Source organism: Syngnathus scovelli, chromosome 1, assembly GCF_024217435.2.
Source record: "Syngnathus scovelli strain Florida chromosome 1, RoL_Ssco_1.2, whole genome shotgun sequence".
In the NCBI taxonomy this organism is placed as follows: Eukaryota; Metazoa; Chordata; class Actinopteri; order Syngnathiformes; family Syngnathidae; genus Syngnathus; species Syngnathus scovelli.
In genome coordinates this window covers 24,551,986-24,575,255 of record NC_090847.1, presented here as the reverse complement: position 1 = coordinate 24,575,255, position 23,270 = coordinate 24,551,986, and the positions used below count along the sequence as shown (strand labels likewise).

The 23,270-nt window shown below is 49.4% G+C and overlaps 5 protein-coding genes across 7 annotated transcripts; 3 read left to right on the top strand and 2 right to left on the bottom strand.

Moving 5' to 3' along the window:
* Positions 1-262: 262 nt before the first annotated feature.
* Positions 263-4,734, top strand: arrb2b (arrestin, beta 2b). Of its 2 annotated transcripts, XM_049761633.2 has the most exons (14): positions 263-389; positions 1,309-1,339; positions 1,400-1,460; positions 1,529-1,573; positions 2,361-2,554; positions 2,624-2,751; positions 2,851-2,986; positions 3,204-3,288; positions 3,363-3,435; positions 3,515-3,652; positions 3,753-3,836; positions 4,046-4,107; positions 4,196-4,253; positions 4,520-4,734. In XM_049761633.2, exons 1-14 carry the CDS (start codon positions 367-369, stop codon positions 4,593-4,595), a joined length of 1,194 nt encoding a protein of 397 aa, XP_049617590.1. In that variant the 5' UTR covers positions 263-366; the 3' UTR covers positions 4,596-4,734. The 2 variants fall into 2 exon arrangements, with proteins under 2 accessions (XP_049617590.1, XP_049617582.1); XM_049761625.1 differs by having other exon boundaries at positions 2,361-2,751.
* Positions 4,634-5,668, bottom strand: med11 (mediator complex subunit 11). The gene is made up of 3 exons (XM_049761938.1): positions 5,472-5,668; positions 4,970-5,100; positions 4,634-4,899 (listed from the first exon to the last, which is right to left on the bottom strand). Exons 1-3 carry the CDS (start codon positions 5,539-5,541, stop codon positions 4,747-4,749), a joined length of 354 nt encoding a protein of 117 aa, XP_049617895.1. The 5' UTR covers positions 5,542-5,668; the 3' UTR covers positions 4,634-4,746.
* Positions 5,669-5,998: 330 nt separating this feature from the next.
* Positions 5,999-12,339, top strand: pelp1 (proline, glutamate and leucine rich protein 1). 2 transcript variants are annotated; one of them, XM_049760230.2, is made up of 19 exons: positions 5,999-6,184; positions 6,427-6,491; positions 6,570-6,675; positions 6,750-6,899; positions 7,045-7,116; positions 7,177-7,236; positions 7,319-7,475; positions 7,548-7,680; positions 7,860-7,947; positions 8,029-8,117; positions 8,190-8,303; positions 8,376-8,526; positions 8,605-8,758; positions 8,834-8,889; positions 8,992-9,125; positions 9,471-9,573; positions 9,645-11,108; positions 11,497-11,766; positions 12,012-12,339. In XM_049760230.2, the coding sequence occupies exons 1-19, from the start codon at positions 6,044-6,046 to the stop codon at positions 12,102-12,104; spliced, it is 3,600 nt and encodes a 1,199-aa protein (XP_049616187.1). In that variant the 5' UTR covers positions 5,999-6,043; the 3' UTR covers positions 12,105-12,339. The 2 variants fall into 2 exon arrangements, with proteins under 2 accessions (XP_049616187.1, XP_049616186.1); XM_049760229.2 differs by having other exon boundaries at positions 6,000-6,184; positions 11,494-11,766.
* A 103-nt stretch (positions 12,340-12,442) lies between these two features.
* acox3 (acyl-CoA oxidase 3, pristanoyl) lies at positions 12,443-18,260 on the top strand. Its single transcript, XM_049760858.1, has 19 exons — positions 12,443-12,587; positions 13,154-13,283; positions 13,346-13,443; positions 13,523-13,658; positions 13,751-13,825; positions 13,909-13,998; positions 14,090-14,233; positions 14,306-14,394; positions 14,579-14,675; positions 14,743-14,925; positions 15,611-15,733; positions 15,847-15,967; positions 16,052-16,174; positions 16,298-16,411; positions 16,479-16,594; positions 16,987-17,161; positions 17,388-17,455; positions 17,564-17,650; positions 17,835-18,260. The coding sequence occupies exons 2-19, from the start codon at positions 13,164-13,166 to the stop codon at positions 17,952-17,954; spliced, it is 2,079 nt and encodes a 692-aa protein (XP_049616815.1). The 5' UTR covers positions 12,443-12,587; positions 13,154-13,163; the 3' UTR covers positions 17,955-18,260.
* Positions 18,261-18,659: 399 nt separating this feature from the next.
* On the bottom strand, positions 18,660-23,160 carry htra3b (HtrA serine peptidase 3b). The gene is made up of 10 exons (XM_049761294.2): positions 22,599-23,160; positions 21,060-21,177; positions 20,862-20,994; positions 20,700-20,789; positions 20,367-20,561; positions 20,263-20,295; positions 19,981-20,198; positions 19,802-19,900; positions 19,500-19,674; positions 18,660-18,977 (listed from the first exon to the last, which is right to left on the bottom strand). Exons 1-10 carry the CDS (start codon positions 23,002-23,004, stop codon positions 18,927-18,929), a joined length of 1,518 nt encoding a protein of 505 aa, XP_049617251.1. The 5' UTR covers positions 23,005-23,160; the 3' UTR covers positions 18,660-18,926.
* Between the last annotated feature and the right edge of the window lie 110 nt (positions 23,161-23,270).

Here is a 23,270-nt window from a genome sequence, read left to right as displayed (position 1 = left end):
CAAAAAAATAAATAAATAAACATTTGTGAGTGTGTTTTTTGTTACTGAGGTTACAATAAACCCCATAGGTAGGTAGAATCAAGGCGAGATTCTCCCCAAAATATTTTTCAAATGACCTAACGAAATCTCATGGGGATTTATGCTCTTCGGTTAATATTGTGCAATCAGGATCTGAAGAAAAGCAACAATTTGTCTTATTGGTTTTTCACCCCTCAATTTGTTACCTCACGTGCGTTGCTCAAGGTGTCAAACACAAATTATGGGCGTGGCTTGTGTCGTCGGGGACGGCAAGGAGCCCAAAACCGGGACATTTAACTCGAAGCATGCCACACGTCAGCTGAACCCGACCTGAGCGGCACCGACGAGATGAGCGATAAAGAGGGCACCAGGTACCTTTTCAACCTATTTTATTTTTTGCATTTTCCTTTGCTTGCGCTCATAGCTTGATTGCATGCCAAAAGCAACTCGTGGCTTTTCCAGCACTTTGTATTTTTTTTTAGAAAACTATCTCTAACAGACAATGCGTCAGGAACAAAAGCGGTGGTGCAACCACCCAATGAATATTTGTGAGGAAACCCAAGGAAAAAAGAAAGGGATGAAGTTTAATAAGCTGATTAGGTGATTTGGTGCTGGTGGTCGGGGGCGTTTTCAGCTGTTTAAGGTTCGGCATTGAATAGCATGGGATTGCTAGGAATTATGTCATGGGGGGGGGGAAGAAACCCTCAAAACTGTGTGTACTCAGGTTTGTGTGACAAACGCAAAAAAGTTTTTTTTTTTTTTTTAAAAACTTTCTCAAATATAATACAACGTCAAACATCTTTGGCATTATGTCTTGCATAGGTTGAAGTGTACTTGTTAACTTTTGGCCATCAAGGAAAAAAAATAAATTGCACAAATCTAAGTTTCTTTCAAGTCAGAAAACACACGTGTTCATCCTTCACAAACTGTGATGCTCCCAAAACACTGGCTTCCTCTTTAACGACCGGATTTGCTTCCAATCTGCACCGTTGCACTTTTGCCTGATATCCTGCTTTTTTTGGGTCGGGGGGGGGGGGGGGGGGGGGTCCGATATTGAGACTCACCAAAGGCAGAAAATGTGATGAGGTGTTCGTTTCCCTTTTTTTAGTCATCTCGTATCTATAAAATCGGTCTCAAGGTCACTGCAAATAGGAGCCAGTGTTGAGCGTGACTGCTTGTTTGCATAGAAAAAAAAAATTCCTCAAAAAACACCAAATTTACATGAAAGTGTCTTGTGAAAAATGAATTGTGAAGAACACATTTGAGCAAGTGCCGCTCGTTTCCTTCCAGAGTGTTCAAGAAGATCAGCCCCAACGGCAAGGTAGGGTCAATTCCGCCGGCACCATGTGTAGGTGAGCGCTGACGATTCTCCACTTTGCAGCTCAGCGTGTATCTGGGCAAGCGTGTCTATGTTGACCACTTTGATCACGTGGATCCAGTGGGTAAGTGTACATGTACACTACATGTACATAAAACTTGCAGAGTGATGTTGAGATGTTTGCTGGTGCAGATGGAGTTATCCTGGTGGATCCCGAGTATCTACAAGATCGCAAAGGTAAAGCAAGCAAGCAATCTGATCTTCATTTTTTTTTCTACCAAGTTGCACCATTATCGCCAACATCAAAATACAAAACCATAGTTGGCGCAAGTGTTCATCAAAACCAGTGGTTTTCCTAAAAAAGGATTTAATATTATTGTAAGCCAAATACCATCACGTAGTTAGAACAAAAAATCTTAAATCTAAAAAAACAATTGTAAGCAGTAAAATCATGATTCAATAAAACATTGTACTTAAAATTGAACCTAATTAAATATTATGAAACAACCTTTTTTTTTTTTTTAGATTAAAAAAGTGAAATACAGTTGAATTCTACATGGGTAGTAATTTACTTTAGGCACCGCTCGACGGCACCAGTGTACCACTAGTGGTAGAGGTCACCGCAGCTTGACTAGTTACTGTCCTTCATTAGTACCTTAACGTGTTTTTTTTTAATTTTATTTATTTTTTTGTCATAAATGCTTTTTAACAGGGGTGTGTAGACTTTTTATATTCTATTCTTGGCACTTGTAATTGAATGCCATGTGCATTTGTTTGCCTCAAAGTGGTACACTAAAGACTTGCACTTCAGTTGTCTTCAACTTCCACGTACATTTGATTATTTTGAACTTTTAATTTGGTTGAATTCCGATTGACCGTCCATATGTTTCTATTGGATCATCAAGGTTTCCTTTGTCAAATTTCAAGAATCGATATTTTTGATGAGCACACTTTAACTTCAACTTGGTGTGAAAACATGGCGATGCCTTCTCATGTCCAACGCAAGTGTCGTTTGTGTCGGCAGTGTTCGTGACCCTGACCTGCGTGTTCCGTTACGGTCGGGAGGAGTCGGATGTCTTGGGTTTGCCCTACCGGAAGGATCTCTTCATCAGCTGTGTCCAAGCCTTCCCTCGTGACGCCGATCAGAAGCCACTGAGTGTTCTCCAGGAGAAACTGCTGCGCAAACTGGGCCAGCATGCGCACCCTTTCTGCTTCAACGTAAGACTGCTTAGCCGCGTCACGTCGAGCTGCTTTTTGGGGAGGAGCCTAACGGGCTGCCGTGTTCAGATCCCCCCGAACCTGCCCTGCTCGGTCGTTCTGCAGCCCGCACACGACGATGTGGGCAAGGCGTGCGGTGTGGACTTTGAGATCCAGGCCTACTGCGCCAAGTCAGTCACCGAGAAGATCGTTCAAAGGTTGCCTCCAGATGAATGGCGGAGTCATTTACAACATACATACCCTACAAAATGTGTATATATACGTATATATTTTTTTAAAATTCTGCTTTCTTCCAGGAACACTGTGGAACTGGTTATCCGAAAGGTGCAGTACGCTCCGGAGAAGATGGGCCCGCAACCCAGCGCGGAGAGCACTCGAAGCTTCTTGTTGTCCGAGAGGCCGCTCCACCTGGAGGCATCACTGGATAAGGAGGTGAACCTTTTTCCAAACGTGTCATCGGAACGGAGCATCAACTTTTTGGGATAACCCGATGGCTCGGTCCAGGGCATCCCAATAACAATTTCAAAAAATATTTCCACGCCATTCGAGCAGCTACAAAGCTGAAGTTCATGACAAGCAGCCATCTTGAAATGTGTCTGATCCACTTTTTTTTTCCCCCCAAATTGTGCCACATGCTCTACCATACCAGCTGTACTACCACGGCGAGCCCATCAACGTGAACGTGCATGTCTCCAACAACTCCAGCAAGACTGTCAAGAAGGTGAAGATCGCAGGTGAGCTGCCGTCGGACGCTCGCGCACATGTCTCCGTCGCTTGACGCCGTTTGCTCCATCTTGCTCACCCGCAGTGCGCCAGTACACTGACGTCTGGATTTTCTTTAAGGATCAGTTTAAGTGTCCCGTAGCCCAGCTGGAGGTCGAGTGAGTTTGTGCAAGCAAAATTTTCGCCATCCTGTTGGCTTTTTTTTTTTTGGCGCACCCTCTTACGACTGTCAATCAGTGAGCAGGTCTGCGCCAGTTCCACCTTCTGCCAGGTGTACACGCTGACCCCGTCCATGGGGGATAACCGCCATAAGCAAGGCCTGGCGATGGATGGCGACCTCAATCACCACAACACCAACCTGGCCTCCAGCACTATGTATATATATATTCCCACACACACACTGTCTGTGTGTTTCGGTCTGTCCCTCTCTGTCCGCCCGCTATCCTTTGTTTTTGGACAACTATTTCTGTTGCAGAATGAATGAAGGCTGCAACAAGGAGATGCTGGGCATCATGGTGTCCTATCGCGTCAAAGTCAAACTGGTGGTGTCTCGGGGCGGGTGCGTCCAAAACCTTTATGCCTTGCTCGTTTAGATGTGTCCAGGGTTAGTTTTAATGTCGTTTTTCGAGCCAAGTGTATTATTGGTTTTGGTTAACTATAAAAACCTTAACTTCTACTTTGATCATTTGGATGTGCACATTGCTAATCTCGCTCTTCAATAGTTTTTTTTTTTTTTTTTTTGTGGCTGGTGTGTGTGCATGAATGCAGGGACATGGCAGTGGAGCTTCCTTTTTTTTTGATGCATCCCAAACCCAGCAACCAAAACCCAGGTGACACACACACACACACCAAAATCATCCCGATTAATCTTCATAAACCGTCAGGATTAAAGCACAATTTAATTTATGGTGTTCACAGCGGTTCCACAAGCTGGAGCTGGAGCTGCCGCTGCCGCGGGTACCGACCCCGAGCACGAGTAAGTGAGCTTGGCCGAGCCAGTGGTGTGACGTGACGGGAGTCCCCCAATTTTTCCAAATGACCAATGGTCTGAAGAGCTACTCCAATTTGAGAACGATGACAAGTCACTTTAAATGAGCGTTGCTTTTTGCTAAAAATGTGACCTAAACCAACCATTATTGGTGAGAGAAGCGGTAGAATAGTTAGTCGGGGATTTATTTTGTTGAGGAGGATTTTTGACACGCTTGTGGCCATTTTGTTTGTCATCTACTTTTTCTTCTGCAGCCCTTCCCCTGAAGCCGACGACCTGGTTTTCCATGACTTTGGCCGCCTGGATTTAGAGGATGACCCTCTGTGTTAACTGCCGCCACGGTTACCATCGGAGCAGCAGTGACGATCTTTGATTATACACAAATCTTTTTATTAGCTGGGTGGGAAACATTTCACAGTCCATGTTGCTCTCGTGCAAAAGTTTGTCCAAATAAAGGTGCAGAAAACAACTTGACTTCTCTTCATGTTTGCTGCAGCGGTGGCTCCAACATGACCTCGCAGGTTCGTCCCAATTCTCCCAGTTTGACTTTGGCGTACTCGGCTCTGTTGAGTGCCATCTGGCAGTCTTTCCTTGAGGAATAAGTGGAACCCTCATGAGGTTGGCCGGTGGCAACCTGAATGGAGTGACGTGACAAATCCATGTTATATTATAGCTTGAAAATGTGCCATGTGCACGTGTGTTACCTGCGTCAGGTAGCGGATTTGGCCACTTAATTCACTCTCTACTCTGTTGACGGAGCTCTGGAACTGGACCAGCTGTCTGTCTAGGAGGCTGGCGTTGTGTTTGTCTTTGGAAAGTTCCATCACAATATTGCCTGCACAAAAATGACAATCGAATCGGTCAGCCCCAAATCTTGAGTTAAGCATAAAAGTATATTGACGGAATCAGCAGAAATGCAGTGCTGTGCATGAGGGGGTGATGCTTTGGCTACAATACAGTTTCCTTTGTTTTGTCAAATTTTAGTGAACTATCATTTCTGAGCTGGAATGTTTTTACAGTGCATTAAAAAATATGCCTTGCCAAGGTGTGAAATGCTTGCTGTGGTGTCACGTGTCTATCATAGCTGATCACGGAATTATCAATCATTGCATTTCAAAGGCACGTTCGCATCACTTGTTACATTTGGCAGGTAAAACGGCAACATCCGCGTAATGGAAAAACAACTAAAGTCCTTTGTTAGCTGACCAGCACACTGCAGGATCATCGCAATCTCCTTCTCAACCTCCTCCAGGACTCGCAGGCGCTCGTTCGCCATCGTCAAGTGGGCTTAAATTTGGAGGGAAGTGTCGTCGTGAAACACCAAACGCGTCCGAACCGAAGAGCAAACCCAGCAAAGCAAGTAAACTGCGCACGCGCTCGAAGGACGCCATCTTTTTGGGCTTCTACGGGTCGCCTTCCAAGTCAAAAATGTGACGTATGCAAAATGCGATTCGTTTAAATTTTGTTACTAAGATGTAAGGCTATTTATAACTTCTTGCCACAATGAGGATTATTAGACAATGATTGTACCAAAATGAACATCTTAATGATCCTATTTATTTAGCAAAATAGGATTCATCATTTTAAACCGTGTTATCTTAATCGGGGGAAACGGGGTATTGATAGTTCCATGTAGCTGGTCCTTAATTAAATGTTGCTAATCTCGTGGAAAAATATTATTTTTGTCATGGAGGTCGCCTTCGAAAAACATCACGCTGTGCTTGGTCGCGTCTTAATGACGTCGACTTAGCGGACCGGCAGGCAGGCAGGCAGGCAAGATGTCGGCATCGTCTTTCCTGCATGGTCCGTCTGCTCTGCGTTTGACTGAAGGTTTCTTGTCGGTTCTGAAGGAGCAGCGTCCCGAGTATTTGCCCAGTTTACTAGATAGCTTCCGAGAGCATGGCGTCTTCCGCACGCAGGTAGGTTGAAGAACGCCCGCCTTCTATCTTCCTAGCTAGCCATCTGCTAACTTGCTCGCTTTTGTTGTTCACCTGGCACAAGAAAATCATGTTTCGTCGCATTAAGGGAACCCTTAAATTAAAAATCATAGGCCTAACGTGGACTGGGGTTATCGTTTTGATTTTTTTCAGAGGTGGAAGTGGGCATGAGTAATAGTATCATCCGTACGAATTGTAACGTGTAACAAAACTGATGTTGACAGGGCACCAGCGCTGCAGCCGGTCTGCTTGGGTTTAGCAACGCCAAGCTGGCTTCCAGTAAGACCAAGTAAGTTTCTTTTTCCGAATCAACATGTGTCAGAGATCCGCTTGGATCACCAAGTCGTCTTTGTGTGCTTGTGTGCAGATTTGAGGGGCTGTGTCTCCTCGCCATGCTGGTTCAGGACAGTTCATGTGAGCTGTTCCAGCAACACTGTCTCTCCTGGCTTCGCTCGCTTCAGCAAGTCATACAGGTGACACTCAATGCTGCGCCTCTGTCACCGTCGTCCACATCCGGGAGGATGTTTCCTCAAAGCCTGTTCTCCAGTCCCAGGCTCCCGTTCATACCATCCAGCTGGCCGTGACCATCTTGAAGGACTTGCTGCAATATTCGTCTCAGCTGGCAGAGCTGGCGCGGGAGGTGGGCCTCAACTGCGTCCTGGGCATCCTCACGTCACTGCTGGGCCTGAAGACAGAGGTGAGCCAAGAAACCAAGATGGCACCCGATCAATGTGTACAGTCACCCCCAAAGGAAAAAAAAAAACATTTATAGATGTCATATGCTATGGTTGTTCGGTATTTTTATTTTGAGGTGTCTGATTGTAGTCTTCTTGTGATGTCAGTGTGAGCTAGCGGCCATGGAGGGAATGATGGCATGTATGACCTACTACCCCCGAGCGTGTGGATCCCTGCGGGTAACATCTTTCATTTGCTTGGTCGTCATTGTCCAATACTCAAGTTGCTAATTATTTCAGGACAAGCTGGGGGCCTACTTTCTTTCCAAAATGGACAGTTACAACAAGAAAAGCCAAGAGGTTTGTTCTCCCGCTCAGGCCGCCGCAGCTTCCGTTGGCGAGTCGCGTCACATTGTGTGTATGCGCGGTGTGTTCCCATCAGATGGCTTGTCAGTGCTTCGGTTGCCTCCCCTGTCTGGGCGGTCTGACAGACCGAGCGTCAGGCACTGGCCGAGCCGACCGATGGCGCGATCAGGTTCACTGCCTCGTGGCCACGGCCAATGTCGCGCTGTCTCAACTTTACCTCGGCTCCGAACTGGGTACGCGCTCACCCGCCGTGTCCGGGCCTCATTTTGCTCCTATTGAAATGTTGTTGTTGTGGGCCACCACAGACAGGACGGCGCAATACGAGGGTCCCGGGGTGGAGCTCGGCTTTCCTCATCTCGATCAATCGGATCCCTTGCTGCCGCTGCAGCTCCAGCGTAGATACACGGCCGTGTGTCTCGCGCTCAAGCACACGCTCAGGTATGTACAGGCACACCGAGTAAATGTGTTTTAGGTATCATAGACATACGAACCCTTTGTACGGGAACTTAAGGTCCAGCGTGTACGTTCGAATCCGTGTTTATGGCGGCAGAGTGTAAATGATGAACGGCGGCGGGTTCACTGTGCCAAAGTTGTGCAAATGGTGTGAACTTCTACAGGGTGGATCCGGCGTCGGCTGTGCGTCTGCCCGTCAGACCCATTCTCAATCTGGTGTGTCGAGCTCTCGCTATCAGCGCCAAGAGCATCGTGAGTATCCCGCGTGCCCGACACCAAGACCGCACACGCCACCCCACGGGTCATTTGCGCTCGTTTTGTTTTCCGTACCAGAATTTAACAGGCGACGGCAGTGTGAGGCTGCTGCTCCTGCCTGCCATTCACACCAGCACACTGGACGTCTTAACTGCGCTCTTCACTGTGTAAGTTGCACGATGCGCACCCGCCTAGTGAAAAAGCGCCCACGTACTTATCTGACCTCGTCTTGACTGCAGCGTGCGGAGCAGCATGGTGCAGTACGCCGCGGTCCTCCAGAGGCTCTTTTCTCAAACCTTGAGTGCGTGGACGCCTCCGCCTGAAAGTAACCCCGGGCAGCAGAGAGCCTACAGGTGAGTCACGCCAGACATCCTCAATGTGAACTGTGAGTCGCAATTCAATCCCGACATCTTTTAATCCCACAGCTCGGTGCGCGTGTCCGTGTACAGAAGCCTGGAAGCGTGGGTGCAGGTGGCCGGCGCGTCTGCCGGCATCCTCCAGGGGAGCCCCAGCCACACCGAGCTCCTTTTTTCCCACCTCCTCGGTGACATCACACCCGGGGCCGAGTCCGTCAAGGTCTTGTTGCATTTGTTTTTTGAGTGAGTGTACGACATCGCAAAACCCAGCCGTGTCCTTTTTCTTTGGCTCCCGCAGCTCCGAGCTGGCTTGTCGGCTGATGCGGTTCCCGGTGGCAAACCGGGCCCTCGCAGGACCAAACCCTTGGTCATGGCTGATGCGGTTGGGCCCTCCCTTCAGAAGAAAGGCGACATTTTGGCCAACCAGGATACCTGCCTTTCAGCTCTCAGGGGTGAGTTACTGAAAAAATGCTCTCACCCTCTTTCAAAATGACGGCCTATTTGAATTCTTTTCTTCTCCCGCTAAGCTTTAAGACAAATCATACTGACCAGCGGAACCCTCCTAAAGGATGACCTTCACAAGGTAAAAACAAACCGACAATGGTGCACTTATCGTTCAGCTTCAATTTGCGTTGTAAACGCGCAAAGGTTGTAATTATTTGACGCCGTGTATTTTGTGCCATAGCGCCTCCACGAGGTTTTGCTGCCGCTGTGTGTGCGCTTGCAGCAGCAGCAGTCCAGCTGCAACGGCACTTCCGAGTCTGCAGGGGGCGTCAGCGGGCAGTATGGCGGCGTCCTCACTCGGCGGGAACTTTACAGGTACACTACGCATGTACAGGAAACACTCGATTGGGCTGTGTCTGGAAAAGTACGCTTACACGTTTACTTTCAAACGACCCTCCCACGGCAGGTGATTGGGAAAATATGTGATACGGAGAAGAAAAAAAAATGATTATAGTTGCACCTCTCAAATGCTTTAAACACATTTAAACTGTTTAAAAACAAGAACCTTCAATTAAGTCTCTGCCTCACACTCCAAATTTACTTAGATCCATCTATCTATCTATCTAAGTTGGAGCTTGGCAGTTTTTTGATAAAAGCCTTCAAAAACATTTTGTTTACTTTGCTTGTTTGCGTGTCATCGTCATGTGTTTGGACTCTCAGGTTGTTACTGGCTCTCATCCTGGTTCCGTCCCCGACGTGGCCTCCGCCTCTCACCTGCGCCGTGTCTATTCTCAGCAAAGGGCGCGCAGACCGCAACCTCAAGGTTGGACGTGATGTCGTCATTGGTGTTGTCACGAAAAGCATACTCAGTGGGCTGTCCTCGCTCCCTTTCAGGTGTCCTCGTTCTGTAGCGAGGCGCTGACTATGTGTAACGCCCTGGTCCACCCGCGCGCTCCCTCCATCGCCATCCCCTTACCACCCCTCACACTGAAGTCCAGCCCTTCAGCTCCCGTCCTTGCGTCCTCTCAGGGCCCGACCCCCGGCCTGCCGTTACCCACCCTCCTTGGAGGCCCCGGCTCCTCGAGCCCCTTCCCCGCCGCCCGCCACTCGCTTGCTCTGCTGGGCTCTCTGGAGAACCACCTGTCTCTGGTTCCAGGCCACGCCTCAGGCGATGCCATTCTGTCCTCGCACGCGCACCACCAGCCAGAGCCGGCCAATTTGGGCCCCTCGGAGGGGCAGAGACCTGTTTTTGTGCGCTATGACAAAGAGGAAGCCGAGGACGTGGAGATCTCGCTGGCCAGCGACTCTGACGACAGCGTGGTCATCGTTCCTCCGGGGATGCTCGCGACAGAGACACGCGAGCCCGTCGAGAACGCGGCCCCGCCACAGAACCCGGCCGCCGCCACGCCCCTGGCCGGTGCCGCCGAGCCCGTAGCGGTGGCTCCAGCTGTGACGGATGGGGTTTCCCTCCCTGATGACCTGGCCACCTCTTCCGCCTCGCCTCTTCCCGCCGCTGCTGTGAACTCCTTCGTTCCCCACACCTCCTCGGTGGTCTCTCTCGTTCCGCCGGTTGGCGAGGGGGAGACGGCGGCCGTCAGACCTCAGCTCCAGCAGATGCTGATGCAGCCCTCGACCCCCGGAGCCCTGGGGCTGCCCCTCCAAATGCACCAGCTGCAGAACCAACTGGCCCCCCCTCAGGCAAGGCTGCCCGCCGACTCCAACAACGAAGACTCGGGCGTCATCAACATCAACAGCACGGACGATGAGGACGAAGAGGAAGACATGGAGGATGACGAAGAGTTGGAGGAAGATGAGGACGAGGAGGAGGAAGTCAGCGATTTCCCTGAGGGCGAGTTTTATGAGGGCGAGGAGTTTGACGAGTTTGATGAGGAAGGGGAAGAGCTGGAGGAGGAGGAAGATGAGGAGGACGAGGAGGACGAGGAAGAAGACGAGGGGGGTGAAGATGGCACGATGCCTTTGTTAGAGGGAGCGGAGGACAAAGCGAACGTGGGCGGCATTGAGGAGGAGAAGGTGCCTTGTGCAGAAGTCATGCTGCCCGCCTCAAGCACCGATGGAGAAACCGTGGGAGGCATCCAGGAGATCCAGCTCAGCAGAGCTGACGTCGCCGACGAGCGTGCCCCAGTGCAGGAGGTGGAGAGCATTGGAGTCCTGGAGGGGGCCAGAGAGGACGAGGAGGAGGAGAGTGAGAGGATGGACGACCCCACCATGCCTCAGATCCTGTGCGTGACCGGAGGCGGTGCGCCAGAGGAGAGGGAAGAGCCGGTCGAGGACGAGACAGCGGGAGCGGCCTCCTTTCGACACGAGCCACCTGTCGCAGAGTTTCAACCGCCGCTGCAGGTAGGCAAAAACAAGGTGGTGCATCAACACAGGACCTAACCTGGGCTGCCACTACTACTAGCACTAATAGATTTAACTCTCAATAGAACACACAAAGAATGATCCCAAAACACTTTTGCTGTTTCGAACGCAACTGAAATTATCTTTCAAAATATGTAGATGCTTTACAGTTGTTTTGATTTTGGAATAATGCGAGCGAACGACATGTAGAGCTTGTCTTGAGATGATTGAGATGTTTCACTTCAGCATGTTTTCCTGACTCCAGTTACTGGCCTACATAAATGGGCAGGACTTTGACAGGTCAAAATAGAAACTCGACAATAAGACAATAGAAAACGTCTGCGTGTGTTCTCACTGCATTATAAGCAATGATTGGACTTTCCAGCAGGAAGCTTTGTTGGCCCCCACGCAGGAAGCGAGCACCGGTGACGACCAGCCGCCTGTCCTTCAAAACGAACTCATGGCGGCTCCTCCCGATAGCGGCAGCCCACTGCCTTCGGAACCTGCCGCCTTGTCAGGCCCTGAAGAGTGCCCCCAGGAGGAAGAAAAGGCCAAAGACACGGAAGGACGTGAAGCGGCTGAGACGAAAGGAGTTAAGCGCAAACGAGACCACGAGCACGACGACGAAGAGGCGGGACCAAGCACTGATGAGAAAAAGGTAAACAATACACTATTTCCACCATTAGATTTCAGTTTGATTTGAGTTGAGAGCAAAAGAACAAGTGCAAATCATTAAGCAGGAAAAATGACAAACTGGTAGTTTTTTCCTTTACCTTGTACCGATGCTGGGAAGGGTGCCCATGAGGGTTGAAAAAATAATTTTCCCACCAAAGGTCACGATCTTTGAAGGCTGGTCGTTGACACAGGCATTACTGAACACTGGCTGCATTTTGTTTCTCTCAGAAGCAAGACGACTCCATCGCCGCCATGTTGGCCGATTTTGTCCCCTGCCCACCTGACGACGACGAGGTTGCAGCCTCCGGGTCAAACGTCTGACGAAAGAGGGCTCGCTGTGGTTGTTTTTGCAGTTTTGCATCGTTTGTTTTGTTTCACACAAACCTCAGTTGGACAATGAGACATTTCATTGACTGTCTATCAAACTAAAGTAGTGAAGCCTTATGTGTGTAGTGTGCTCCCATTTGTGACTTTCTTGAGTTCAAGCTACTTTTGGGTTCTCTCGTCACATGTCATGTGCTTTGATATAAAAGAATAAAAGCATTGAAAAAAATGACTGTCGATATATTTGGCCTTATTTCCATGCAATATGTACAGCCTAGAGTAATTTTCTAGTTTTCAAAGAAGGAAAAAGCGCACAAAAACTGTCCCAAGATGGCGCTGACGTATGCGTATGACGGCCGGCCCACTCTGGTTTACTTCCGGATTCAGAGTGCAGTGGGCATGTCATGGACCAATGTCCACCGACCTTACTTTTTCTTGATTGTCTGCTTTCAGCGTTCACAGAAAGTCGACTGTCTACAGGTAGGATGAACCGAAAACACGTCTCAAGCCAATTCCAAGTTAATTTGTTATTTTGGTTTGGTTAAATCTTTGATTGATCTTTACAATCACAATTCAAACAACACGAAAGTAAATAATGTGTGTATGAAGTGTTATATTCGAAAAGGGACAGAAATAAGCATTGCCAAACAAACTACAGTTCATATCTCTTGTTTGAATATGCAAATGTTTGTTTTTATTTAATTTGGCTGTCGTTAGACTTTGCTGTTTGGAGTTGAATATCCGTATATAATCCTCATGTCATCGTTTTGACGTGAAAACGGACGGACAGGCAGACCTTGAACTCTGCTCTGCTCTGAACACTTGAATGCCAAACGGCGACTAATCTGCCTTCTGCCAGGTCACTGACTTAATATTAAAAATAAGTAACACGAGAAGGCTATTTCTGTAGAGATTCTGTGGGATTGCTAAGGAGCTGGCACTATCCTGAAATGCCATTAAAATGCTGTTTAGAAGCGGTGAAAAATATCAATTGAATATGGAAGAAACGTGACCAAAGAAAGTCCACCCTGTATTTAATTGGAAAGTTTGAAGACGATGCAGCAACGAGTGGCTGACCTCCCGAGCGGGCCTCTGGACGTCTACAGACAAAAAGCTTCTTTCCCATGGAAGGACATGCTTGTGCTTCTGGAAGGAGAAGACGAGATGGCATTGAAGGTATGACGAGATGGCTCATGATCTTCTTCTGAGGTCACGCTTCTTGTTGTGTTGTGCCGTAGCAACGAGTCTTCACGGCGTTGGAGAACGATCCACTTTTCTCCAGGACGCCGGGTGAAGACCTGCCCATGGCGGAAATGCGGGAACTCACCTTCCTCAGGTGCAAGGTGGACTGTACATTTATTTTGCACACATTGTCAGCGTAAACTCAAAGATCCATTTGGTCTGGAAACATGCAGGGTGAAGAAGCTGTTCTGCTATGACTTCCTGACCAATGACGAGGCCATGGCCAACCCGTGGTTGACGGTGGTCCTCAACAACTGCTTGGGAATGTATGATTGGTCCTTGTCGGCCAAGTACTTCCTCAGCAAAGGCGTGAGTGCGTTTTATGAGAAAACAACTTTTCCGGACTAGTTTTGAGATGCTGTCTGTTGTGTTAAATGTCACCTGTTGGTGTTGTGTCTCAGATGTTTGCAAGGACGGTCGCCAGCAGCGGCTCAGTGCGACATCGCAAGTTTGTGGACGACGCTGACGACATGACAGTAAGCGGCATGCTCATCTCCGTGTCACGTCAAACGCACGCCCTCTGTCTGTACCACTCTCGTTATTCCCCGTTTTCCCGGAGGCGTTCGGATGCTTTGCGCTGACCGAGCTGAGTCACGGCAGCAACACCAGAGCCATGAGGACCACCGCCACCTACCAGCCATCCACACAGGTTGGAAAACTCTCGCCGTTGTTACTAGTAGCCAAAAGCCTGTTGTTCCCGAACGTGGCCAAAAGGTCCTCCGGGACGGGTTGTCTTGCAGGAGTTTGTCATCAACTCTCCAGATTTCGAGGCAGCCAAGTTTTGGGTGGGCAACCTTGGGAAGACGGCCACTCACGCACTGGTGTTGGCGCAGCTCTACACGGCAGACGGAGCCTGCCATGGTCTGCACTCCTTTGTAGTTCCGGTACGCTGACTCGCCTTGAGCTTTCGCTCTATAAGGTGCTTGAGTGCCAATGTAAGCGAGTGTTGAATACAGGTGAGAGATCCCAAGACGCTGCTGGCGCTTCCTGGCGTTCTCGTTGGCGATATGGGCAAGAAGCTGGGCCAGAACGGACTGGATAACGGGTACACTCGCAATGTCTGGAATTAAACCTTGCATTTTGTTCATTATAGACACACGCAATAATTAATCCATGAATCGACGACTGTCAAAAGTTTGGTCACATTTGTCATTGATTTGCTTGTGTGAATGAGTAAGTGGACGATTGCGGACGTCAATGACTGACTCGGTGTGAATGACCATGCGCAGGTTTGCTCTATTCCACAATGTGAGGATCCCGCGGGAGAATCTCCTAAATAAGACCGGCGATGTGACTCCCTCCGGCACTTATGTGACCCCTTACCGGGTAAATGCCGCCCTACTCCCGATCCGCTATGGATGATGCCGCGGCCAACGCGTTTGTGCTTGTGAAGGACCCCGACAAGCGTTTCGGGGCGTCCCTGGGCGCCCTGTCGGGAGGCCGGGTGTCCATCGCCAGGATGGCCCTGGTCAACCTCAAGCTAGCGCTGACAGTGGCGGTCCGCTTCTCCGCCACCAGGAGGCAGTTCGGGCCCAAAGACGAACAGGAGCTTCCCGTGCTGGAGTACCAGTTGCAGGTAAGGGCCAAGGCTCTAAAATACGCACAATGGTCTCAGTGTTTTCTGAGCAGTAAACAGGTGACTGTATATTTGGTATTTTAAATAACTATTTAACATAATTTGCAAGCTAATGCTTTGCATTGTGATTTTAGAAGCAAAGGATTTTTTAACACAATCATTGGTGCCAAACATCACATAACACTCCCACGCATATGTTGTTTGTCCTCTACAAAAAAATAATAACTTCACATGATGCAGTATTTTACTGAATCACTCATAGAAGAAGACATTTCTGCAAATTTTTGAAATGACTACACTCTACTGTACTGTATTGCCTCCTGGTAGCCCGAGCGTAAATACCATTGGTCCAAGGTATGAGGCTTGACTCACTCCGTCGCGGAACGATGCCTCGGAGGATACAATGTCCCCCGACACTGATGAAGAAGCTACTTTCAGTCAGCTATGACTTAAAAAAAAAAAACAAAAAAAAAAAACTCCAGACTGACTGAACCTTTAACCCAATCCAGTGCTCCAGGCAAGAAAACTAAATATTGTGATCTACTGTGTAAAATGCTGCACCGAGATCTACCAAATGAGAGACACGCACTCCACCTTCTCACAATACAACCGGCTATATGGGTCACGGTATTCTGGACGTAATTCCCAGCGCAGTCAAGACTTTCCATCTTTTGTGTCTTTCCAGCAATGGCGTCTGATTCCGTATCTGGCAGCAGCGTATGCTCTGGAGCGCTTCTCCAAATCCCTCTTCGGTAACTTCGTGGAGTTTAGCCTGGGGCAAATAATGAAGGATCACTCGGACACACAGGTGCGTTCATCTGCTGTCATTGTCCACCATCAAACATCTTGCAAGCACAGTGCGTGCCGTTGGAACTCTGCCATTGAGTTGATGATGTGTGCGTGTGTGTGTGTGTCTGTCAGGCTGAGCTGGGCCGAGAGCTCCACGCGCTGGCCTGCTCCGGCAAGCCCTTGGCCTCGTGGATGGCTCAGCGCGGGATCCAGGAGTGCCGCGAGGCTTGCGGAGGTCACGGTTACCTAGCCAGTGAGTATTTTAAGCCTCGTGGACGGTGCCCGCGTATGGAACACGCCACCCTCACACTTCCCCCTGCTTTGCTGGCCTCCGCAGTGAACCGCCTGGGCAACCTGCGCGATGACAACGACCCCAACTGCACGTATGAGGGAGACAACAACGTGTTACTGCAGCAAACCAGCAACTACCTGATGGCGTGGATGGACGCCAAGCGATGCGGTCAGTCCTCAGCCTTTAACAATAAGACAGGCCGAGGGGCTGCCGTCTGCAACCACAATAGCTTTTGGTTCAGACGACCCGCAACTGTTCTTGAGCCAGTGTTGACGCTGAGTATGCTTTCAGACGGCGTGCCGATCCGGTCCCCTCTTCACACCGTGGACTTCCTGGACCATTTCCACAAGATCAGAGATGGCAGCTTCACGGCACGCACGCTCGAAGACTGCATGGACTCTGCAGGTAGTTTTCTTCGTTCTGCGGGATCCAAATGCGACGTGGCTTCATTGCTGGATGGGTTCCCTGTCAGTGGCGTTGGCGGCCTACAAGTGGCTGGTGTGCTACCTACTGGAGGAGAGCCACGGGCGGCTGCAGCAGCTCCGGACTTTGGGCCAAGACGACTTTGAGGCCCGGAACAATAGCCAGGCAGGAGACAGACAGCCTTTTTCCTTCTGCACCGCAGTTCTTGATTTCAGTCATGGTGGCCACTTTTCTCAAAACAATTTTGCAATAGTAGTCACAACATTCAAGACATTTGGGCCCAATTTCACATTTTCCAAGTCAGTGAGCCAGCCAACAAAAATCTTCAGCCTCACTTTTGTTTACATCACAAATGAGTTGAGATTTAAGAGACCTCCCGCATTCCATATTTGATTCAGTTTCCAATTATTCAGCTCATTGCGGCCATATTGGGAAGTATTTGGCATTTCGGTTCATCGCTGGCTCAAATGTCACTCTTGTATTTTCTAATCTTGCTGAGTGAGCAAATATGGCTGCAGTGTGTTAAGCGGTGTCCGTCGATCCGTTTGTCCGTCCAGGTTTACTACTGCCGTGACCTGGCCTTGGCCTACATTGAACACTGCTGCCTCCAGAGGTTCCACGACTGGACTCGAGACGACGACACGCCCAGCCAGTTGCGAGCGGTCCTCGGGAAGCTTTGTGCGCTTTATGGACTGTGGAGCCTCAGCAGCCACATGGCCACGCTGTACCAAGGTGCGCCTACGCACACACTTGACGTCGCACTTTCTCCAGGAGATTCAAACAACAGTCACAAATCAGCCGCACAATGGAGAGTACAAAGTAAACTGGCAAAAGGAGCAATTAAAGAGTAGAAAAACAACAACGTTGCAACAACAAAAAAAGCTGAATAGATATTTTTGGGCATTACATCCCCCCCCCCTAAATTATCAATAGTAAGTCATTGAGTGCTTGTGTGCAGGTGCTTACCTGAGCGGAAGGGAGCCAGCCCACTTGATCCAGACGGCCATTCTTACCCTCTGCACGCAGGTCTCACACACTCCATCGTGATTGATCATGATGATGATGTTGATGACGATATGTAAAACTGTAGAATTAGGCTGCTGTAAAAGTCGAGTAAATTCAAGTTGTTTGCAGCTGAAGGACGACGCGGTAGCGCTGGTGGATGCGATGGCTCCCCCGGACTTCATTCTCAACTCCCCAATCGGGAACGCTGATGGACAGGCAAGTTCTTCGTCACGTGCACTATTCACACAGTACTCAGGACACACAACTTCAATAAGTCCAATTGAAAATTTACTATCAATGACATACAACATAAAAATGATATTTAATTTTTTTTTAAGCTCCGCCAGTGGCAAAGAAAGCCCGTTAAGTGATGCAAATTGTTTGTCCCCCGCGACCACAGCTCTACAAGAACCTTTGGTCCACGGTGATGCAGGGCAACCAAGCTCTGGAGCGCCCGTCCTGGTGGAAAGAGTTCTGTGCCGACAAGCCCGCCGTGGGGTCTCTGCGACCCAAGCTCTAGACAACAAACGCCGGGCGAGCGTACTCGCGGCACACACTCGCGGCACACACTCGCTTCATTTTCTTTTTTGCCTTTGCTTCCATACTACTCTACTCCCCACAAAAAAAAAAATCTGTTTCCCAAAAGTCCTCTTTGCAATGTGACCAAAAACCGAAAAGACTCATGACACTGCTCTCTTCATCTGGGAATTTCAACTAAAACTAAAATTGATCAAATATACATAGGTGTGTGTGTTTATATAGAGAGACGATTATAACTTATTAATTAGTGCCTTACCAATAAAATACCAACTTGATCAATTCCGTATTTTGGGTATTGTGTTCTTAATGCTCATTGAGGAGAATTCCCCGAAGCAAAGTGTTGTTGACGCTCCTTGTGAGTCAGAAGCCTTTTTGCGGTCACTTTTCCGGCCTAGCGGGTCAAAATAAGTTCATGCCGTCTGGAAAGGAAACGCCTTGTATGTACGTGCACGTTAAACGTATCCGATCCATATCGCAAAGTAGAATCTACTCCAGCTGCCGTCAGCTAAGAAGCAAAGGGTAGGATGGCGCATCTCGTAACCTTTGAGCTTTATTTTCAGGGCAGGAAATGCAGATGGGGTGGATTTCATGAGTCTTAAGTTCTTGCAGGAATGTTTGTTCTTAGGTGTACGCATCAAGCCAAGGAGTTGCGTGAGGCGAGTCAAAGGAAAAAGGAGAAGGTAAGAACTGAGGACTCATGGATTTATTGACTCTTCAAAAAAAAAAAAAAAATCATGCTACACCGGCCCAACATCTACTAGAGCAGGATACTTTAAACGAGCAATGTTTATTTGATACATTTTAAGGGTGGGGCGTCCTTTTGTTAGCATGTCAACTTTCAAACATGATGATGGCCATCTGAAGGAGCTGCAAATATAAGCATAGCTTCTCTTGGGGTCTCTGTTTCTTTTTTTGCAGCTGATGCTGAAGATGTGTGGGTTGGTTTATCTCCTCAATGCTGTCCGGGCTCGTAAGAGGTTCCTTGATCGCCCCCAAGCTGCTCCTATCCATGAGGTCGATAAGAAAGCGACTTCAGTACAACGATGGCAGTTTTGTTTACAAAGCGTTCCTGTGGCGGTGAGTCGGCAACACCTCGTAACATACATATATGACCCCGTTTTTTTTTTTTTCCGTACGGCGTAGCTAGGATTTTTTTCCGGGGAGGGGGGGCACCAAGAAGGCTAAGAAGCGGGCCCGCAAAACAAAAAATGCAAACCCAAATAATTCTATACAAAAAGCAGCGGAAATGTCGGCAAAAGTCAATGATCTGACTTGGCGCCTGGGAGCGGGGTTACAAGCTGATTTCCTCAAAGCCATGTTATCTATTCCTCTCAAATTTCTGGACGATGACAGAGAGGGAACGGGCGCTCAGGAATGCTTTGTATAGTATCAGAAAGTCTCGGTGTGTTGGAAAGATGTCCGAGGGATTTTGGGTGGTTCTGGGATCTTTCCGCCACACAAACTGGGCTTACTCAACGACTTGTATCTACGTATTATATGTATGACTACGTGTATCTTGTCTCACTGTGGTGTACTGCATGATGACGTCTGGTTCAATGTTGAAGAGCAGGTCATCGTTGTCCCTCCTGACTTCCAGCAGGAGGGCCGTTTCCTCCCGTAGCGCCCTCTGCAGCTGAGCCGTGCTCACCACTGCCCGACCGTTCAGCTTGACAATGATGTCGCCATCTTTGATGCCGCTTCTGGAAGCACAAGGGTCACATTCTGTTTGTGAGGACAGCAAGCTCACACTGGAGAACATCCAGGAATCGTAATCCTGTCTGGCTCATTCGGTCTATTTTCATGCCCAGCTTTTGTAAGAAGTCTTACTTCTGCGCCGGGGAGTGAGGAACCACCTCGTGGACGTAGATGCCGCCGCCGGGGACGTCGGGGAAGTCGGGTCTCTGCTGTCGTAATTCCTCAACGAGCCTGCGGGACAGAGTTGCCTTGAGGGGAACCGAACGATTCCCGAAGGCGGCAGTAAACGAGAGCCGAGCGGCTGCACTCACGCCGGCGTGATGGTGAGCATCCTGATGCCGATGAAGCGCTTCTTGACCGGCCTGACATCCGAAGGAGACGGACGGGGGGGCGGAGGCACGTTTAACATCTCACCTTTGCCGTGCTTGTCCAGGGAGTCGTTGAGAAAGCGAGTGATTCTGTCAGAGGGGATGGCGAAGGAGATTCCCGCAGCGACCTTCAGGGTGTTGATGCCGATCACCTCGCCGTCCTCAAATAAAAGACGCTAAGCTCGCTTTGTCTTCGGAAAGCAAGGTGGCTCGAGAAAGTCTTACCAAATTCACCAGAGGCCCTCCGGAATTGCCAAACTGTGAAGGAGAAAACAAAAAAGCCAAGTGAGGTTTTCCCTCGGCGCCGACGAACCCTGGCGGACTCTCACGTTGATGATAGCGTCCGTCTGGACGTAGTCCATGTCCGAGTCCCTGAGGCCCAGCTCTTTGCCGTCCCTCTGGGCGGTGCTGACGATGCCGGTGGTGACCGTGTTCTGCAGGGCGAAGGGGCTGCCAATGGCCACCACAAACTCTCCCGGCCTCAAGTCGGCGCTGTGACCCAGAAGCAGGACGGGGAGCTCGCTCTGGGATTGGAAACAGGAAACTCAAGACCGGCACTTGGCATCCGAACCCCAACCCAAACGTGTCCACCTCATCGTGTGTAGCCAGCAAAACTTTGAACCAGTTTTCCTTAACTTTCAGAGAACAAAATTCCAACTGACCTTAGGGTTAATTTTGATGGTGGCAATGTCTGACTTCTTGTCGATGTCTCTGATACTTGCTTCATAAACGTCGCCATTCTGCATCTGGACCTTCAAGAAAAGACAAAGTTGTCAGTCGTTTGCTGATGTGTCATTTTTATTTTTATTTTTTGGTCTGTGTACCTTCAGGTGTTGGCGAGCTGACACGGGCAAGTTGCTGGAGACCACGTGAGCGTTGGTGACGATCAGCCCGTGCTGGGAAATGACGAAACCCGAGCCGCTCGACAGGGGGATGTTGCGCCCGAAGAGGGGATGCCTTGGGTCAGAACATGCACACGTCAGCGCGCACACACACACATACACACACAGTAGAGCGTGTACCTGAGGAACAGTTCTATGTGAACCACTGCTGGGGCGATCTTCTCCACCACGTCGGCGATGAAGTTGAATTTGTATCGAGGGCTGACAGCGTTTGATGCACCGACAGTAACGAGAGTACCTGGATGGGTTAAAACGAGTTGCCTTCAATGCTGATGAATTCGAAACGCTTTTAACAGCTGCAGGGACAACATCATCCCCACTTGGCCTCATTTCAGTCATTGGAAAGCGCACACACACATACACACTCACATACACACGCACACAGATAGCAACTAAGGAAACAGGAAATCCTTCCAGCTCAAAATTGTGGCCGACTGGCCTTATGTTTGTCTTTAATCACTGACTCTCTATTTTGTCTGGCGTGTACTCACACACACACGCACGCCCGCACACACACACACGCAGTTTCGCTGGTGCGTTACATATGTAAAGGGCGTGGTGAACTAAAAATATAGGTCTCATTCTTGCTAAATCTTGCCGGTGTAGATTTTCAGGGATGGGAAGAAAATTATAATGAGCAACGTTCACATCCACAATTTTTAAAGTCTGTGTAAAGTCAAAACTGTAACTTGTACATTTGACGCACCACAGCGAAGAGAGAGTGTTGTAAAAAAATATACTTCCAAATGTAATTGCTTGAAAAAAAAAAATATAGCCAAAATGCCACTCAAACGTTGTGGCCATGTCCGCAGACTGAAACGACACCCGGCAAAAAAAAAAAAAAAAAAAAAAAGGATGCTACATCATCCAGCATCTTTCTTTTGCTTCCATATATTGAATTGTTTGAAACGTGGAAGTACATTCAAGGGGCTTGCCACCAACTTGTTCCCAATTGGGAACTTAAGTAAACTAAAGTTAAAGCTAAAAGTAAATGAATCTTATGTAGCGTAGAATAGCATGTCGCTAAAGCGATCTGAGGTACATGGCCATGTTGAGACTGAAGTTGGAAGCGAGCCCGGCATGATGTCAGCCTAGTTTGCTGTCTTTTTGGGGCAAGTTCCTCAGTTCTCCCTGCAGGTTTCTTTGCTTTCTTGCTGCTTTGAATGAGTCAGTGAGCAGGAGAATGGCTGGCGTGTCATTGTGGAATGTGCCAAAACAAATGTGTGAGGCAGCTGTTGCAGCACTCCTCAAAAACACCGCCACGCTCAAATAGCAGCCATTCTCAATCGCTACAATGTGCCAGGGATGTGAAAGCGACAGGGAGGACACCTGGTAACACCTGGAAGATTTTAGTCATAGTGCGTCTACCGGAGAGGACTGAAGAACGTTTCTGTTCAAGTGAAAAGAAAAAGCCCTTCAGTCAAGCCCTGCCACATGGCAGACAGTCCAGTTAACCTTTGTGTGACCTCATAGAAAAGTGCTCAACTGAACAGGCCAAGTTGAGATGATTATGATTTGTAAGACTCAAGTAGGATTTCGTTCTCTTCCACTGATGTGTCTTGTACTATTTGTGCTATTTTTGAATAGTGGTGCACCGTGAGATCTTCTGCCTGCCAGCAATCGATGGTGACGTGATGTGTGCTTTGCCGTTTGTCCTACCTGCGTTGTGACAGGCTCCAGGCGGGGCCTGGCTGATGGGCTGAAGCCCCCACTGCCGCGCCCTCCTGCCGGCAGCCCTTAGCTGGCACGCGTTGGCGTACGTCTTCCCGTCGCTGCCGCACACTTCCCGGCGCAGCTTGCAGCGGCACAAAGCCCGTGACGGCAGCCCGGCGTCCGGGCGTCGGCACTCCAGGCCGTCCCCGCAGGCCGGGGCGTCCTGGCCGCCGCACGCTTCGCCCTCGCCGGCAGCGCACACCAAGCAGCAGTTGCAGCGGTCCGGCACGTAGCCGTCGGGGCAACTGGGGCTGGGGCAGGCGCTCACGTCGCACCTTGACGGACATTCTGCGCCTAGGGATGCCTTTGGTCCAAGCAGCGCCAATGCCCACACCAACAGCAACATCTGCATTTTGGCTCAACTTAAAGATGTGCAAAGTGAGTTCCTGGTGCTTGCGGTGGCCGTGTCCTTCCTCGTGCCAAATGCATCCTCGAGCTGCCTCCGGATTTGTCGAGGAATCGCCTTTGTCCCGTCTCTCTTTGCAGCGGGAAACTGCCATCCCGCAGTTCGGGAGGAGGAGGAGGAGGCGGCCCTGGAGGAGGAGCGACCAGACCGAGGTTCTGTTTTCATGTCTCCACTTTCACATCTGTGCTGTGTGCGGTTGACTTTGAACACCA